The sequence below is a fragment of the Oncorhynchus clarkii genome, chromosome 9 (assembly GCF_045791955.1).
Source record: "Oncorhynchus clarkii lewisi isolate Uvic-CL-2024 chromosome 9, UVic_Ocla_1.0, whole genome shotgun sequence".
Taxonomy (NCBI): domain Eukaryota; kingdom Metazoa; phylum Chordata; class Actinopteri; order Salmoniformes; family Salmonidae; genus Oncorhynchus; species Oncorhynchus clarkii.
This window is the reverse complement of record NC_092155.1, coordinates 60,371,559-60,391,124: the sequence shown is the minus strand read 5'-3', so window position 1 is coordinate 60,391,124 and position 19,566 is coordinate 60,371,559. Positions and strand designations below refer to the sequence as shown.

Below are 19,566 nucleotides of genomic sequence, written 5' to 3'. Positions count from 1 at the left end.
TTAAACAGTGGGTGGCAGTATTGTACAACCTTTGTTTCATTGAACATTGTGAACTTGGCAGTCTCAAAGCTGAAATAGTCTACTGTTGTTCAGTCAGTGACAAAGTTATAAAACTATTCTGGTAAGCTGTGATATTAGGTCAGAAGAAGTGATTACTTTCAAAGATGTTCTCACTCAGTAGCAGTGCCAGGAAGGTGTAGGGTTTCACAGGCAAGCGAAGGAGGGACATACACAGCTGGTTTACACTCTGGAGACTTCTGCAGTTTTGTTGTTGCTGGTTGATGAACTTTCTTCAGGTGTTGCTGTCCTCTATCCATTGATGCACAAAACACTGTGTTGTAACCTACCTACTTTTTCCCCATTTTTGAGTAAGAGTTGTAGAAGAAAGACTGGAAGACATGTTGCGGTTGTTTCTAAGTAAGTTCCAACTATGTTTTTACTAAAACAAGAACAACGCTTTGAGAAATAGGCTATGAAAACCATTTTAAAGAGTCAATGCCAGGGAAGATGGTAAAGCTTTAATAAATGTTTTTCTAAGATGTTATACACAGTTAAGGGGGTGTTTCTTGTACTGTGGTTAGTCAAACATTTGTTCTCCATTGGTATTTTGTTTGTTCTGTTGGACAATTAAATGTTTGTTGTACAATGTGAAAGAAGATGATCTCCATCACCTTACTTTCATGGTGTAAGCCGAAAACAATCATAATTACAGTCTTGACTCCCTTGTTATTTTTTATTTTTTTTATCTACTTATGAAGTGTATGCGTATCATTTTGACCGATCAGTGATATAGTAGTGTATAAAAATCTAATTGACTGAATTTAACAAATGTTCATTTATCCGGGACAGGCATTGTGCAAATGAGGTAAACACCAAAAAAGAAATTGCATCATGTCTGCCTCAGTTATCTGGTGGTGTGTGGGTGCTTTTCTTATGGGTTCATTCCGATGTGTTTTGAGTTAACTGCGGTCAGAATAGGAGAGTCAGCACAATCCCTGCAGCCTGTCATTATATGTGTCAGTAATGAGTGTCTCACCATAAATGAGCTGAAGTTACCCGAGATACAGGGGAAGGGGATTACCACTCCGAAAAAAACTTTTAGGGGACTTAGACTCCTAGCAAATAACAATGTCTTATATGAACTGTGAAAAAAAGTAATTTCTTCATGAATTCTTGCAAAAAAAAAGTATTTGTGTGATAACGTGTTCACAGCTGAATGATTTACCAATATCGTGGTGGTTGCAAAGATTCGTAGGAGAGGAAACCATGTGCATGATTTTTTCCTGTGGTTCATGAATGAATAAATTCATGTTAAAACTGAACATTGAATGTAAAACACAATAGAGATTCAACTTAATATTTAAGTTCTTGTGAAAGTTGCAGTCATTAAACATGGCAATCCAGTAGCATGTAGTTAAGTCTTTAAGTGTTCATTTGGCTGCCTGAGTCAGTCAGCTACTGCATCAGAGATCAAGGAGAAAATTATAGGGTTTTAGACACAGTTTCTTCTCTGTCTACAGAATACTTTATACTCTTCCGTGCTGCTCACGCCACCATTTCCCAGTAGGCTCTCACATGCAAGTACAGTGGCATACTCAGTATTGGACTATTATGAGCTCATTGTACAAAACCCTCCGACTGCAGTCACTCAAACTGACACTTTTTCACTCATTGACATGCATAGACATGTTGATCATATAGATGAGACATCTATCCTCTTCTAGGTATCGTCTAGTTATATAAAACATCAGCATTAAACTGTCAGAAGTGAATGGGAGTCATTTTAATCCAGAACGATCCTTTGAAATAAATAATGGTATTTCAATGCCCATAGAGACAAGCACCTGGTCTCTATTGTCTCTCATAAACCCCACAACTACCCCTTCAAAACAGAATACTGTAGGCCTACTCAAAACCATTACGATCCATTTTTATGCCGTTAATTTAAACAAAACATAAACCTGCCTGCTAAACCTATGTGACTTGACAAGAATAGCTAACATACACTGGTATTACAATAGACATCTATGACCTATGTAATAGGCAGCCAGCTGTAGTGCTGGGCTGTGGCAGCGGTCACTTTGTGTTATCCCCCAGGACCTTGGCCTTGAAAGAGGTTATCAGGGGAATGAATAAAGCCTCTGTGTGCTGCCTGGGCTGTATACATCTCACTGCTGCTGCTGGCCCTTAGGTAAAACAGCACATGTAATGGCACTTAGTGAAAATCTGGGTTAGAAAAAGATGACTTTTTCCCAAGAGAGTAAAAACACAAATGTAGAGAAGTATATACAGTACCAGTCAAAAGTTTGGACACACCTACTCATTCAAGAGTTTTCTTTATTTGTACTATTTTCCACATTGTAGAATAATAGTGAAGACATCAAAACTATGAAATAACACATATGGAATCATGTAGTAACCAAAAAAGTGTTAAACAAATGAAAATATATTTTATATTTTATATTCCTCAAAGTTTCCACACTTTGCCTTGATTCTTGATTACAGCTTTGCACACTCTTGGCGTTCTCTCAACCAGCTTCACCTGGAATGCTTTTCCAACGGTCTTGAAGGAGTTCCCACATATGCTGAGCACTTCTTGGCTGTTTTTCCTTCACTCTGCAGTCCAACTCATCCCAAACCATCTCAATTGAGTTGAGGTCAAGTGCTTGTGAAGGCCAGTCATTGTCCTGTTGAAAAACAGATGATAGTCCCACTAAGTGCAAACCAGATGGGATGGTGTATTGCTGCAGAATGCTTTGATACACAGGGGATAATGGGGCAATTGGGTGACACCTGGAGGGGGACAGAAACAAGCACAAAGACATAGGAAACAGATCAGGGTGTGACAGTACCCCCCCTCTAGGGACACCCCCTGGCGTCCTACCTGGGCGTATACCTGTTTGACCGGGGTGCCTGCGATGGAACTCGGTGATGAAGGCTGGGTCCAGGATGTTCCTAGCGGGGATCCAGCACCTCTCCTCCGGGCCATAACCCTCCCAGTCAACCAGGTACTGGGATCCCCTGCCCCACGGCCGAACCTTCAGGAGGTGCCTCACCGTGTATGCCGGGTTAGCCGTCGATGAGACGGGGGAGAGGGATGGGCCTGGAAACAGCAAACAAAGGGCTGTGAGACATAGGTTTAATCCTAGAACATGAAAAGTGGGATGTATACGGAGGATATGGGGCAACAGAAGACAAACTGCCCGGAAGGGCAGATCCCGAGGGGAGAGCCATACCCTCTGGCCAAGATGATAGCGGGGAGCCGGGGTCGACGATAACTGGAGATGGTATTGAGAAGAGCCGACCGAGCATTTTTCCAGGTACTTTGACAGCGCCGGACAAACATCTTTGCAGAGGGTATGTTGACCTCTTCCTCTTGCTCTGGAAAGAGCACGGGCTGATAACCCACGGAGCACTCGAAGGGAGAGAGCCCAGTGGCCAAGCAGGGAAGGGTGTTCCGGGGGTACTCCACCCACACGAGTTGCTGGCTCCAGGGGGTGGGTTTGGCCGAGACGAGGCTCCAGTTCCTGATTGGCATGCTCTGAGTGGCCATTGAATTTGGGATGAAACCTGGAGGACAGGCTGGCCAACGACCCAATGTGCAGAACACCTACCAGAACTCGGACGAGATCTGAGGACCACGGTCGGAAACCATTTCCACTGGAAGTCCATGGATCCAGAAGACGTGCTGCACCATGAGCTAGGCCGTCTCCTTGGCAGAAGGTAGCTTGGGGAGGAGAATGAAATGGCGACTTTGGAAAACCTGTCCACCACAGTAAGGACAGTGGTGTTTCCATCAGACAGAGGGAGACCAGTGACAAAGTCCAGGTATATATGTGACCACAGACGGTGAGGGACAGAAAGAGGTTGAAGGAGGCCAGCCGGAGCATGCCGAAGAGCTTTGTTCTGAGCACAGACGATGCAGGCGGCGACAAACTCAGAATCGTCCGAAACCATGGTGGGCCACCAAAAGCATTGTTGCACAAAGGCCACGGTCCGACAGGAGCCAGGGTGACAGGCAAGCCTGGAGGAATGAGCTCATTCCAAGACCGGGGAGTGGGCAGCATCTGGGAGAAACATCCTGGTTAGCCGGGCCCCCCCACCCGGGCCCCCCCCCACCCTGGGTCCGGGGCAATAGCGGCGTGAAAGAGCGTCCAGCTTAACATTCTTAGACCCCGGGCAGTATGAGATGGTGAAGTTGAACTGGGTGAAAAACAGGGCCCGTCGAGCTTGCCTGGAGTTGAGACAGTTGGCGGTGTGGAGATATTCCAGGTTCTTGTGATCCGTCCACACTATGAATGGAATTACCGCCCCCTCTAACCAGTTTTTCCACTCCTCCAAGGCCATCTTCATCGTGAGTAGTTCTTTGTTCCCCACATCATAATTCCTCTCCATTGCATTAATGCGATGGGAGAAGAAGGTGCAGGGATGCAGCTTAAGGTCTAGGGCATAACGCTGGGACAGGACGGCCCCCATTCCGGCATCCGAAGCGTCTACCTCCACCACGAACTGATGGGATGCGTCCGGATGGATCAATATGGGAGCTGTGGTGAAGTGGTGCTTTAGGTCCAGAAACACCTGGTCAGCAGCTGGGGACCACGTGAACGGGACCTTGGGAGAGGTGAGTACTGACAGTGTGAAGTCAGGGTGCTGCAGCTCGAAGATGAGGGAACACTGGGAGAGAAACGCCCGACAGGTTCCTGACCCTCCAGCAAAGCAGTTTGGAGGAGGTAAGCGAGGCACAGTCATGGCGCTCTGCCAAGGTCTGAAATCCATCCAGAAGACCTCGAAGTAACTGCTTGTGTCTCCCAATGGTGACTCCTTGTGTCTCCCAATGGTGGCCCCTTGGGAGCAGATGATGTTGCAGGTCTGCTGAGTCAGTCAGGGCCAGTTCGTACTATCAGACCTTAGGATAAGACCCAGATGCAGACAGTTCGAAGTAACAAAAGTGCATTACAAAACAGAGGCAGGCAAATGACAGGTCAAGGGCAGGCAGAGGTCAGTAATCCAGATCAGAGTCCGAAAGGTACAGAACAGCAGGCATGCTCAGGGCAGGCAGAGGTCAGTAATCCAGGGCAGTGTCACAACGTACAGAACGGCAGGCAGGCTCAGGGTCATGCCAGGCAGAATGGTCAAAACCGAGAAACAGTAACTAGAGAAAACAGGAGTAGGGGAAAAACGCTGGTAGGCTTGATGAGACAAGACCAACTGGCAACAGACAACAGAGAACACAGGTATAAATATACAAGGGATAATGGGGCAAATGTGCGACACACAAGTGTGCCTTAAATTCTAAATAAATCACTGACAGTGTCACCAGCAAAGCATCCCCACACCCTCACACCTCCTCTTCCATGCTTCCCGGTGGGTACTACACAAATGGAGATCATTCATTCACCTACTCTGCGTCTCACAAAGACACGGCGGTTGGAACCCAAAATCTCAAATTTGGACTCATCAGACCAAAGGACAGATTTCCATCGGTCTAATGTCCATTTCTTGTGTTTCTTGGCCCAAGCAAGTCTTTTCTTATTATTGGTGTCCTTTAGTAGTGGTTTCTTTGCAGCAATTTGACCATGAAAGCTTGATTCACACAGTCTCCTCTGAACAGTTGATGTTGAGAAGTGTCTGTTACTTGAACTCTTATTTGGGCTGCAATCTGAGATGCAGTTAACTCTAATGAACTTATCCTCTGCAGCAGAGGTAACTGGGTCTTCCTTTCCTGTGGCAGTCGTCATCAGAGCCAGTTTCATCATAGCGCTTGATGATTTTTACGACTGCACTTAAAGAACATTTCAAATTTCTTGAAATTGTCCGAATTGACTGACCTTCATATCTTAAAGTAATGACAGACTGTTATTTCTCTTTGCTTATTTGAGCTGTTCTTGCCATAATATGGACTTGGTATTTTACCAAATAGGGCTATCTACTGTATACTACCCCTACCTTGTCACAACACAACTGATTAGCTAAAACGCATTAAGAAGGAAATAAATTCCACAAATTAACTTCTAACAAGACACACATGTTAATTAAAATGCATTCCAGGAGACTACCTAATGAAGCTGGTTGAGAGAATGCCAAGAGTGAGCAAAGCTGTCAAAGGCAAAGTGTGGCTACTTTGAAGAATCTCAAATATAAAATGTATTTTGATTTGTTTAACACTTTTTTGGTTACTACATGATTCCATGTGTGTTATTTCATAGTGTTGATGTCTTCACTATTACTCTACAATGTAGAAAGAAAAAAAACTTGAATGAGTAGGTGTGTCCAAACTTTTGACTGGTACTGTACATCTCACTTACTTATTTCTCTAAATTCTAAATTCAGGCATATACAGTATTTTAATGAAAACAATCATGGTCTTTATTGTTCCTTTGGTACTGACACTCCCTGTTATCTAATTCCTCCTCCCTGCTTCATTCTTACATATTCTTCTTGGTTTTCTGTTGGCCTATTTTTCTCTATCCTTCCACCCAGTTGTCTCAGTTACCCAGCTGTAATACCAGTCAGTCCTGACTACCGTATTAGCTATCCGTTCACAACAACAGCATCATGACCAGAAGTCAGGGATCAGCTCAGGTCAAACCCTGCCAGACAGATAGTTGTTGTTCCTATGATGACTCAGTTGCATTTTCTATTATTTGTTTCAGTTTCTTCTGTCTTCTTCCTGCCCAGTGGTACGTCCTCATAAAATATGACTTAATTGTACAACTCATTTTATTGCATTGAAAACATTTATGCATGTGTTTGCGTCTTTGTTTTGTAGTGTGTGATTCATGGGGTTTTAGGTCTTTGCCAAGTTTACTAATACGTCCCATGTGTGTGTATTGCATTAGCGTGGGGCCAGAGCAGCAGCAAGTTAGATGTGGTGGTGGAGGCCCGTAACATCACCCTCCCAGCCGGGACCCAGGCCGTGCTGCCCTGCCACAACCCCCGCATGATATGGACCCGGGACCGGCTGAAGGATCGCCAGAGGGTGGTCCACTGGGACCTGTTCCGGAGCACACCAGAGTACTCTGTGGAAAGGATACTGGACATGTCTGCTGGCGTCAAAGAGAGAGTCTACAATGGGTTCAACAAGGGCCGCATAACCATCCCCAAAACCGCCTTCACTGACGGGAACTTCTCCCTCGTCATCAACAGTGAGTTGGGCCTGTGGTCTATTGTATGCTCATGACTGCAAACGCTCCATAAAATATTCAGTCATTTCATGCTGGACGACATTAATATTACACAAATTCTTGGAATCTAGAAATGTACTTGTAATGTATGTTATTCTTCCAGATGTAGGAACAGCTGATCGAGGTGTTTATAGTTGTAATCTGCATCACCACTACTGCCAGCTTCACCAGTCCATCAAGATACAGCTCAACACCACCAAGTCAGGTGACTACCCTCAATACATTTCTGAATAGTAACAATCTAATTAATGTTGTGTATTGGCACTATTTGTTTAGCTTATTTTAATAACACATTTCAACCTGTCCTGTCTCAGTCCGTAAGGAGAAGCGTTACTGGGACGGGGACAAGACAGTGTTTGTGGTGTTGCTGGGGAGCTCTGTGGTGTTGCCTTGTGTGAACAGGCGGCCTCTGTGGATGGAGGGCCAGCAGGAGGACCAGCAGCAGGTAGCCCACTGGGACTGGCAGCCACCTGGGGTGAGACCTGATGGAGCTGACCGCCTGGTGGACCTTTACGCCTCTGGAGAGCGCCGGCAGTATGGACCACTCTTCCCTGTGGACAAGATGAGTGTCTCTGAGGATGCCTTCTCTGTAGGGGATTTCTCTCTGACCATCTCTAATCTCCAGCCTGTTGACAAGGGCCTGTACTCCTGTCACCTGCACCACCACTACTGCGGCCTGCACGAGAGACTCATCTACAGGCTCATGGTGGGGCCTTCACTGCCCCCACCTCCTCCGGTCCTCACCGCTGCCCCTGCTGCCCCTGCTGCCCCTGCTGTCCCGACTGTCCTTGCTATCCCCCACACACTCCCCAATGATGACCCAAGTAAGAGACTCAGCATTACCCTTTATTTTAGGAATTGCTTTTCTGATGGGAAATGTGAACCTTTTGAAATCTTCATTAGAACATGACAAAGTAAGAATGAAACTACAGTTCTGTTCTTTGAAAGCACTTTCTCTTTTCTCTTTCTCTTTTCAACTATAAAATCATTCTCTCTATAATCTATAATCTATTTTTCACATCTTCTCTGAGTTTCGCTTTCCCTAATCTGATTGGTGTGTGTCTGTCTTTTCAGCAGTTTTTGTAGTCTGAGAACACTGTTCCTGGGATGTATTTATGGGTCATTTTTACGTATAGCCATCTTTGGTTGGTTAAGTCAGTGCATCTTTGTGGCAGATCCTCAAACCTTTTCCCTGTCCGCACGAGAGGAAGGGGGAGAGAAAGAGGGAATGGAGGAATGGTTGAAAGAGGCAACAAAAGAAACAGACTGAGAAAAAGGGAGCGAGAAAAAAATTATGAAATAATGCATTTGGCTGCAGAAAAAAAAGTAATAGAGGGAGACAGAGCGAGAGAGAACTGAGAGTTTTGGAGTGTGGAGAAGGGGAATCTGACTGTGATGTTGGACAGCAGGCAGCCTGTCTGAAAAAGTCTGTCTGGAAGGCCACTAATTGGCCATAACGGAAGTGCTCTCATTTTCATTGGAGACCTTTTTCCTTTTTCCACAGTTGAGCAATGGCTTAGTTCACCATTTTAGCTCCACAGAGTGAGACAGGAGCAGTAAAGCCAGACTCCAGGGGAAAGAGGGTGCATGGTTAGGCTTTGCATCTGGTGCATTGGGATTTCTCTGTTAGTCTCTTTTAGTTTCATTAGGGAGTGAACGTTATTTATAGTAAGGGTTACATGGAGAAAATCTGACCTGTCTGAAATGAAAAGGGATAGCCCTCCCTTCAGCAAAATATATTTTACCAAAACCCTCCCTGAGCGCTTCAATTTTTTTAAACATAAAGTGGATAGCAGAGAACATGCCTACCATTTACCCTCCCTTTTTGGACAGACCAGAGCCTTAGATATGCCATTTCTAGAAACTGTTCTTCATCCTGTGAGCATTACATGGCAACGCAATAATGTTGATAGCACACAGGGCTGTGGGCCAGAATGTTGTTCTTTCATCGTATTTGAGAAAAAAGTATCCCTCTATAAACATTTCATGCAATTCTATGTAATTTGACACAATATTTTTAATACCACACAAATTACTGAAATTACAGGCTAGGAATGGACTGAGTGATAGGCCTATGTGTTCATCTTATCATATTTATCCAATGCCAAATCAGTCTGTCTTGTTGGCAAAAAACTGTCTCTGTTTGCAAATAATTATATCTGTGACATTATTATGAATCTGAGCATGGTACTTTCAAAAGTTAGGTCTACCTGATGCAGAAAAATGTATGCTTTAACTGCTAGCTACTCTTCTTCCGTGGGTTAACCCAATGAGAGAAGGTAGCTAGTGTTTCCCTAAAAGATGTCTGGGTTAAAACATCTTCTATTTTACAGAATATGGATAGCTTAATCAATTGATAGTGACAGAATTAGATTACTTCCCAAACAAAGTACATTTTTTGTATCCTTGGCTATAGAGGGTTATAGCTCCATCTCTGAATGTCAAAGAAACTAAACAATGATATTCCCATATGCATCCGCTTATTTTACAGCTTGTTTCTAGCCGACCAAAGCACTGTTATATATCACTTTATAATCGGATCCGTTTGATTTTCTTCAAAATGGTAAGCTAACAAGGGTTTAGGCCTGTGCTTTTTTTGCCATTGTCTTTAAGGCCTATGGCATACCCTCTCATACCCCTCAATTCAGATCCTGGTCTTAATCTTAATTTAACAGCCTTTCACTGACAAGGAGGTAGGCTATTTAAAGAGCATAAGCTATAGGCCGGTCCTTGTGCAAGATATTGCATTTTTTGGACTAGGCCTAATCAAAAACTATTTTCTGAATAATTGTTGGATTCTCCTCCTGTACTGCCACTGTAGGCCTACATAGCACAGCATTGGTTAGGCAGCACAAAAAAAGGTTTGATCAGCAAGAGTAGAGCAGGCCGGGGCTCATGGTTGGAATATCCATTGCAGTACATAATGTAGCCTAGTTTAATTTAAACCATCCCAGCAGCTATCTAGGAAATATAACTTTGCTCTGTGCTTCTCCGAGCATGCACTTCATAGCGTATAGCCTACAGGCTGTGGATAATTTGATAGCGACCACACTACATAGCCTATAGGCACACTTGAGATGAGGTGCGGCATCGGGCACACATTAATATATAGACTAATGAGCAACTCATTCTAAAACACTGAGAAATATTTAAATGTCATCAATTACAGACTACATGACCCTCCCCTGGACCAGATTTAAAAAATACTAAACCCTCCCCTTGACTAAAATGTAAAAAGCATGACCCTCCCCCATTTTCCTCTAGGTACCGATTCTTTACATTTCCATCCATCCCTAATCCCTCCCAGACTCTCTACAGTAGCCTATCTTTACAGAACAGTAGCCTATCTTTACAGAACAGTAGCCTATCTTTACAGAACAGTAGCCTATCTTTACAGAACAGTAGCCTATCTTTACAGAACAGTAGCCTATCTTTACAGAACAATAGCCTATCTTTACAGAACAGTAGCCTATCTTTACAGAACAGTAGCCTATCTTTACAGAACAATAGCCTATCTTTACAGAACAGTAGCCTATCTTTACAGAACAGTACCCTATCTTTACAGAACAGTACCCTATCTTTACAGAACAATAGCCTATCTTTACAGAACAGTACCTTATCTTTACAGAACAGTAGCCTATCTTTACAGAACAGTAGCCTATCTTTACAGAACAGTAGCCTATCTTTACAGAACAGTACCTTATATTTACAGAACAGTACCCTATCTTTACATAACAGTAGCCTATCTTTACAGAACAGTACCTTATCTTTACAGAACAGTAGCCTATCTTTACAGAACAATAGCCTATCTTTACAGAACAGTACCTTATCTTTACAGAACGGTACCCTATCTTTACAGAACAGTAGCCTATCTTTACAGAACAGTACCCTATCTTTACAGAACAGTACCCTATCTTTACAGAACAGTACCCTATCTTTACAGAACAGTAGCCTATCTTTACAGAACAGTACCCTATCTTTACAGAACAGTAGCCTATCTTTACAGAACAGTACCCTATCTTTACAGAACAGTAGCCTATCTTTACAGAACAGTAGCCTATATTTACAGAACAGTACCCTATCTTTACAGAACAGTAGCCTATCTTTACAGAACAGTACCCTATCTTTACAGAACAGTAGTATATCCCTACCCACTTCATCTCTAGTCTCTCTCCTTCTCTCTGGCTCTCTGCTTGTGGCGTGTTTATCAGCAGCAGAAGGAAGTGTGCTACATCTGTTCAGCATCTTTACAGAACAGTACCCTATCTTTACATAACAGTAGCCTATCTTTACAGAACAGTACCTTATCTTTACAGAACGGTACCCTATCTTTACAGAACAGTAGCCTATCTTTACAGAACAGTACCCTATCTTTACAGAACAGTAGCCTATCTTTACAGAACAGTACCCTATCTTTACAGAACAGTAGCCTATCTTTACAGAACAGTAGCCTATATTTACAGAACAGTACCCTATCTTTACAGAACAGTAGCCTATCTTTACAGAACAGTACCCTATCTTTACAGAACAATAGCCTATCTTTACAGAACAGTAGCCTATCTTTACAGAACAGTACCCTATCTTTACAGAACAGTAGTATATCCCTACCCACTTCATCTCTAGTCTCTCTCCTTCTCTCTGGCTCTCTGCTTGTGGCGTGTTTATCAGCAGCAGAAGGAAGTGTGCTACATCTGTTCAGCATCTGGGCCAGCTGGGACATAAAAGGGAATAGTTGGGGGGGGGGGGGGGCGGTTCTGTGTTAGATTTGGATCCTGCTTCACCCTTTTAAGATAGGTTGACCCATTTAACAGCATTGTAAAGTATGCAGGGAAGACATTCACATGGATCAATGCATATATGGCTTGAGGTATTTCATTTTATCTTTACTTTTCTCCTACGTAGTTGTGCCCTTTCCTTTGTTAAATCCAGCCAACTCTTATCTGTGCTGACCTCTACAATCCTCTACAATTGCAGCAGTCATTACCCCTCTCTTTTGTTACACTGTAATCATTTATGGCAAGCTGAAGAAGAACTCAGTTCTGTTGTGACCACAAGAACGTGCATAAGTATCAGTAACAGAGTGTAGCTAGCATAGAATAGAATATGCTATCAGTGTCTTCTTGTTTAAATGAAAATGTCTTCCCTCAGCTCATTGGCTGCAAATTAACCACAATGTTTCAACAAGACTAAAACCACACCCTGTGTGACCCCTGCAGTCTGCATGGCACGTCACACTGTGTTTCTGCGTGTATGATCTCATTTTATCTGTCAGGGGAAATGAAACCGTCAACAGCTGAGACACGAAGAGAGAACTGAGGCTTGACGAATTGTTCTCCAGAGAGTTGACCTTGATCGTGACACTGCGGTTTTGTGCATATTAACATAATTCAAAACAGACAAGAGATAATTAGCAACCTTGATGCCCTTTGGGAAGTGTTAAATTAGATTAATTGACTACAATTTGTTCTGTAAGCCTGGTGCGGTTTTCTAGATCCACCCAGGAGTGGTACCTGTCCTCAGATCATTTCTTATTTGAAGCCTGCCTCAACCTCTTACATATCCTCAGGCTAGTCATGACAAACCTGCGCTTTGGTCAAGGACAATAGATTTAAACTAGAGAAATGCCCCAAGGTGATGGAAATCACTACTATTTTGGTTGGGTTGAGTTATCTAACAGGTCTCAGCAGGGTATGGAGTAGTGCCATCACCTGGCATGATGACTCCTTGCGGTCCCCAGTCCACCTGGCCGTGCTGCAACTCCAGTTTCAACTGTTCTGCCTGCGGCTATGGAACCCTGACCTGTTCACCGGACGTGCTACCTGTCCCAGACCTGCTGTTTTCAACTCTCTAGAGAGAGCAGGAGCGGTAGAGATACTCTTAATGATCGGCTATGAAAAGCCAACTGACATTTACTCCTGAGGTGCTGACTTGCTGCACCCTCGACAACTACAGTGATTATTATTATTTGACCATGCTGGTCATTTATGAACATTTGAACATCTTGGCCATGTTCTGTTATAATCTCCACCCGGCACAGCCAGACGAGGACTGGCCACCCCTCATAGCCTGGTTCCTCTCTAGGTTTCTTCCTAGGTTTTGGCCTTTCTATGGAGTTTTCCCTAGCCACCGTGCTTCTACACCTGCATTGGTTGCTGTTTGGGGTTTTAGGCTGGGTTTCTGTACAGCACTTTGAGATATCAGCTGATGTAAATAATATATAAATACATTTGATTTGATTTGTTAGTGTCATCAGCCTTCCCAAGCTTGGTCTCCACCATCATCATCCCCAATGACTATAATTTCTGTTCTCACCCCAGCAGGTGAGAGCGAGACCTGATTGATAACAGTGGCATGCTGATTGAGGGTTATGGTGCAGTAACTGTTATTGTCTAATGGAAAAGTATGGATGGATGACATATTATTGTGTGCATAGGGTTTGAGCAGATTCTAGACAGTGGAAGAAACACCTCAGTGAGGGAAGAAACACTTGTATATGCCAATCTGAAATAGCTATTTTTATCTATTAAATCATATGGCTTTCACAATGAACAAATCCCTCTCCCTCCCCCTCTCTCTGTCTGATATTTTGGTGTATTGCACAACTCTGCCTGAAAACTGGCAGAAGTTGTGTTTGTGTTGCAGAGGACTTGATGACTGTGAGGTGAGTGTTGTCATATGTCTGCTCACATGGACCAGTCAGACTGGTGGAGTTTCAGGGACTGAGAGAGATGGCAACGGCTAGGATTTATTTTTCCATACTGTGCAAAAGGTTGACTGTGTTTATGAGAATAAGTAAATAACTGGAAAACTCATTCAGACAGACTTGTCTGCACACAACAGAATTCCTCCCCTCTCCCCTCCCACCTTCCTTTTCTCCCTTTCCTTTCTTGGTTAATCTGTATTTCTATTTTAAGGAGAAAAATAGCAGCTGCATTGCATCAGGTCTGGAACTCGTTACAGCTGAAAAGTGTTTTGACATAAAGCTGCTCTTCCTTACCTCACGCTCTCTGCCTTACGCTCCCAGAGAGAAATGAAAACCAGCCTAAAATAAGCACAATTGTTTTTTTTTAAAACTGAAGCAGAAATAACATACTGTTGTAATTGTCCTTCAAAATGCAATATAAATGACATATAGCCATTACATATAATCATTTGAACTATAAGATAAATCGTTTGATTGACATTTTAATTTCACTGAGCATGGATAAAACACAATGTGAACAAGACAATGTACTTTGAACCACCAGACTGTGTTTATAAAGTATTGAGTGTTATTAGTGGACGGATGAATCCACTGTGTTGTTGTCCTTCTACCTTCAGGCCCTGATGTGGTTGAACTTGAGAGACCACGGGTAGTCAACGTCATCCTCCCTGAGCACCCAGGGCACTTCTTCCAGCATATGGGCTACTTCCTGGCTACCTTCTTCCTCCTAGCGTTCATCATAACAATCGTCATTGTGCTTACCCGACGACGCAGAAAGAGAGGTAGTGTGTGTGTGTGTGTGTGTGTGTGTGTGTGTGTGTGTGTGTGTGTGTGTGTGTGTGTGTGTGTGTGTGTGTTCCACTGTACAGTTGAAGTCGGAAGTTTACATACACTTAGGTTGGAGTCATTAAAGCTAATTTTTCAACCACTCCACAAATTTATTGTTAACAAACTATAGTTTTGACAAGTCGGTTAGGACTTTTTTTTGTGCATGACACTAGTAATTTTTCCAGCAATTGTTTACAGACAGATTATTTCACTTATAATTCATTGTATCACAATTCCAGTGGGCCAGAAGTTTACATACACTAAGTTGACTGTGCCTTTAAACAGCTTGGAAAATTCCAGAAAATTATGTCATGGCTTTAGAAGCTTCTGATAGGCTAATTGACATAATTTGAGTCAATTGAAGGTGTACCTGTGGATGTATTTCAAGGCCTACCTTCAAACTCAGTGCCTCTTTGCTTGACATCATGGGAAAATCAAAAGAAATAAGCCAAGACCTCAGAAAAAAAAATGTAGACCTCCACAAGTCTGGTTCATCCTTGGGAGCAATTTCCAAATGCCTGAAGGTACCACGTTTATCTGTAAAAACAATAGTAAGCAAGTATAAACTCCATGGTACAGCGCAGCCATCATACTGCTCAGGAAGGATACGCGTTCTGTCTTCTAGAGATGAACGTACTTTGGTGCGGAAAGCGCAAATCAATACCAGAACAACATCAAAGGACCTTGTGATGATGCTGGAGGAAACAGGTACAAAAGTATATATATCCACAGTAATATGAGTCCTATATCGACGTAATCTGAAAGGTCTCTCAGCAAAGAAGAAGCCACTGCTCCAAAACCGCCATTAAAAAAGCCAGACTACGGTTTGCAACTGCACATGGGGACAAAGATCGTTCTTTCTGGAGTAATATCCTCTGGTCTGATGAAACAATAATAGAACTGTTTGGCCTTAATGACCATCGTTATGTTTGGAGGAAAAAGGGGGAGGCTTGCAAGCCGAAGAACACCATTCCAACCGTGGCAGCATCATGTTGTGGGGGTGCTTTGCTGCAGGAGGGAGTGGTGCACTTCACAAAATAGATGGCTTCATGAGGAAGGAAAATTATGTGGATATATTGAAGCAACATCTCAAGACATCAGTCAGGAAGTTAATGCTTGGTCGCTAATGGGCCTTCCAATGACCACAAGCGTACTTCCAAAGATGTGGCAAAATGGCTTAAGGACAACAAAATCAAGGTATTGGAGTGGCCATCACAAAGCCCTGACCTCAATCCTATAGAAAATGTGTGGGCAGAACTGAAAAAGCGTGTGCGAGCATGGAGGCCCACAAACCTGACTCAATTACAACAGCTCTGTCAGGAAGAATGGGCCAAAATGCAACCAACTTATTGTGGAAAGCTTGTGGAAGGCTACCCGAAATGTTTGACCGAAGTTAAGCAATTTAAAGGCAATGCTACCAAATACTAATTGAGTGTTTGTAAACTTCTGACTCTGTCACACACTGACCTTAGAGCTTTTTATGTCTCTATTTTGTTATAGTGTTCAGTTTAAATAAAAAGCATGAACACTTACCACGCTGCGCTTTGGTCCGATTCCTCCTCATCCGACGACGACACCCGTTACAGACCCACTGGGAATGTGATGAAATAAATAAAAGCTGAAATAAATCATTCTCTCTACTATTATTCTGACATTTCACATTCTTAAAATAAAGCGGTGATCCTAACTGACCTAAGACAGGGAGGTTTTACTTGAATTTTATATCAGGAATTGTGAAAAACTGAGTTGAAATGTATTTGGCTAAGGTGTATGTAAACTTCCGACTTCAACTGTATATATCTCTTCGTGACTCTTCTCTATCACACACAACCAAACTATATATTTGTATGAATGTCCTCAATTTCATATTTAAATCATATTTAAATGGCTCTGTGTGTGATTGGTGATCTGTAATGGTGTGATTAAAGTATGTTTGATCTTATTTTAGGGCTGGAGTACGACCTGCGAAGATTTGAACGGTCAGAACTGATTTAGTATGGTGGATGGTCACACTTGATAATGAGAACATTACTAATTTTAAGGAGGAGCTGAACTCTCATTGAACTGTTAACACTAACCTCCTCCCTCTCTTACTGGTAAACAGGAGTCATGTGACTGGCCACGATGACATCGCATTGGATGCCACAGTGCTGGAGGTCTGCACCCAGGAATACCCGAATTCAGGTAAGGTTCCCATGCTGCTGTAGGCCCTACTGTACCTCATATTCCCAGGCCGTCATTGAAAATAAGAATTTGTTCTTAACTGACTTGCCTGGTTAAATAAAGGTAAAAAAAAAAAAAAAAAAAAAAAAAAAAAAAAAAAAAAATATATAGACTAGAGAGTTTGAACAGGGTGACTCAATAATGGCTGCCGCTGCACAGATCTCATACGGCATGGTACATCATGACATGGCGAATTTAATGACCCACCTCTTTGCACTTTCTATCCTTAGACTACAAAAACAACCTACTGAAAGAGAGAGATATGTCTAAAGGCTGCAATAAAGGTCAGTGTATGTGACAGCAGGGGTTCAAAACAACAATCGCATGTCTCATTTAATGCCGTTGTTTTTTTGCTAATGTCACTTCTCATTTCTTTCCTGACACTTATTCTTCCCTCCTCCATCTCTCTCTCTCTCTAGAAATGGATGGAAAGTTGTGGATATGAGACAGAGAGAGCTGATATGCCGCTGGCGGCTCCAGAGCAGACACACACGACTAGGAAGAGGAAATAATGGTTTATAATGGTGGAATCCAAAGAGGACAGGAGTGACTCTCTTTTTATAGACACCCCTTACCAAACACTCTTACCAAACACTCTTAACAAACACTCTTACCAAACACTCTTACCAAACACTCTTACCAAACACTCTTACCAAAACGTATCTGTTGCTGTGCCAGTTTTTTATATTTTATTTAATATTTTCGTACTTGTGTATTCTGTATTCTGATCTGCTGTTATTTCAATATGGCTAAACATGTCTTCAATTTTGTATTGTACTACACAGATATTTGATGTCAAGTATTTTATATTACAAAAAACAACCAGTGTGTGCTTTTCAACATTCCTTGTCTTTTGGTACATAACAAAATACTTTCTATCTCTATATGACTTCATTTTCAGAAAGCATGTTGTCTTTAAATGTATGTGGGAAAACTGTCATGTTCTGTTTTCTGATTTCAGAGCTCAGCAAGCTCAGAATTAGTTGAGAATGTTTATTAAAGTATTTGCACAAACCTGTAATTTACTAGTAATATACTAGTAACATTCATTCTGTGTGTAAAGGGTTTGTAAAGGGTCACAAGTATTTATAGCTATGCTGTTAATTATTAGTTCATAACTTGCTTAGAAATCTGTATTAAGCCTTTATACCTGTTATAATGGTATTCTTACCAAGTTCATGCGATTGATTATCACGGACTTCAAAGAAAGGCTATACATGGAATAAAACTCAGGAAATCAAGCCTTAAACAGAATCAATGCGTCCAGATGGGGTTGTTGAGAATGAACAGTTGTGGACAAAAGTTTGGAGAATGACACAAATATTAATTTCCACAAAGTTTTCTGCTCCAGTGTCTTTTGATATTTTTTGTCAGATGTTACTATGGAATACTGAAGTATAATTACAAGCATTTCATAAGTGTCAAAGGCTTTTATTGACAATTACATGAAGTTGATGCATAGAGTCCATGTTTGCAGTGTTGACCCTTCTTTTTCAAGACCTCTGCAATCTGCCCTGGCATGCTGTCAATTAACTTCTGGGCCACATCCTGACTGATGGCAGCCCATTCTTGCATAATCAATGCTTGGAGTTTGTCAGAATTTGTGGGGTTTTGTTTGTCCACCTGCCTCTTGAGGATTGAACACAAGTTCTCAATGGGATTAAGGTCTGGGGAGTTTCCTGAACATGGACCCAAAATATCAATGTTTTGTTCCCCGAGCCACTTAGTTATCACTTTTGCCTTATGGCAAGGTGCTCCATCATGCTGGAAAATGCATTGTTCGTCACCAAACTGTTCCTGGATGGTTGGGAGAAGTTGCTCTCTGAGGATGTGTTGGTACCATTCTTTTTTCATGGCTGTGTTCTTAGGCAAAATTGTGAGTGAGTTTTTTCCGGATGCCCCAAACAATTGGAAAGGGGATTCATCAGAGAAAATGACTTTACCCCAGTCCTCAGCAGTCCAATTCCTGTACCTTTTGCAGAATATCAGTCTGTCCCTGATGTTTTTCCTGGAGAGAAGTGGCTTCTTTGCTGCCCTTCTTGACACCAGGCCATCCTCCAAAAGTCGTTGCCTCACTGTGCGTGCAGATGCCCTCACACCTGCCTGCTGCCATTCCTGAGCAAGCTCTGTACTGGTGGTGCCCCGATCCCACAGCTGAATCAACTTTAGGAGACAATCCTGGCGCTTGCTGGACTTTCTTGGGCGCCCTGAAGCCTTCTTCACAACAATTGAACCGCTCTCCTTGAAGTTCTTGGTGATCCGATAAATGATTGATTTAGGTGCAATCTTAATGGCAGCAATATCCTTGCCTGTGAAGTCCTTTTCGTGCAAAGCAATGATGACGGCACGTGATTCCTTGCAGGTAGTGTAAAGGTTTTCCTCTTCTTCGTCTGAAGAGGAGGTGTAGCAAGGATCGGACCAAGATGCGGCGTGGTAATTGTCCATGGTTGTTTATTTAACAACTCAACATGAACACTAATACAAAATCAATAAACGTGAACAATACTGAAACAGTACCGTGTGGCGAACAAACACAGACACGGAAACAATCACCCACAAAACAACAGTGAAACCCAGGCTAAGGATCTATGAACAATAGAGAAAGAGACAATAGAGATTGGCTGGATT

General features: G+C 42.7%; 1 protein-coding gene across 1 annotated transcript; it reads left to right on the top strand.

The window, feature by feature from the left end:
• The first annotated feature begins 200 nt into the window (after positions 1–200).
• Positions 201–18,406, top strand: LOC139416655 (matrix remodeling-associated protein 8-like). The gene is made up of 10 exons (XM_071165587.1): positions 201–417; positions 6,654–6,680; positions 6,840–7,145; positions 7,288–7,389; positions 7,499–8,008; positions 14,505–14,669; positions 16,664–16,694; positions 16,820–16,899; positions 17,169–17,222; positions 17,358–18,406. The coding sequence occupies exons 1-10, from the start codon at positions 399–401 to the stop codon at positions 17,381–17,383; spliced, it is 1,320 nt and encodes a 439-aa protein (XP_071021688.1). The 5' UTR covers positions 201–398; the 3' UTR covers positions 17,384–18,406.
• Positions 18,407–19,566: the final 1,160 nt, after the last annotated feature.

Bases quoted from the DNA above. Each gene is read 5' to 3' on its own strand.
- LOC139416655 (XM_071165587.1), top strand. The intron at 7,390-7,498 runs GTGACTACCCTC...GTCCTGTCTCAG, and splicing joins GCTCAACACCACCAAGTCAG to TCCGTAAGGAGAAGCGTTAC. The intron at 8,009-14,504 runs GTAAGAGACTCA...TTCTACCTTCAG, and splicing joins ACTCCCCAATGATGACCCAA to GCCCTGATGTGGTTGAACTT.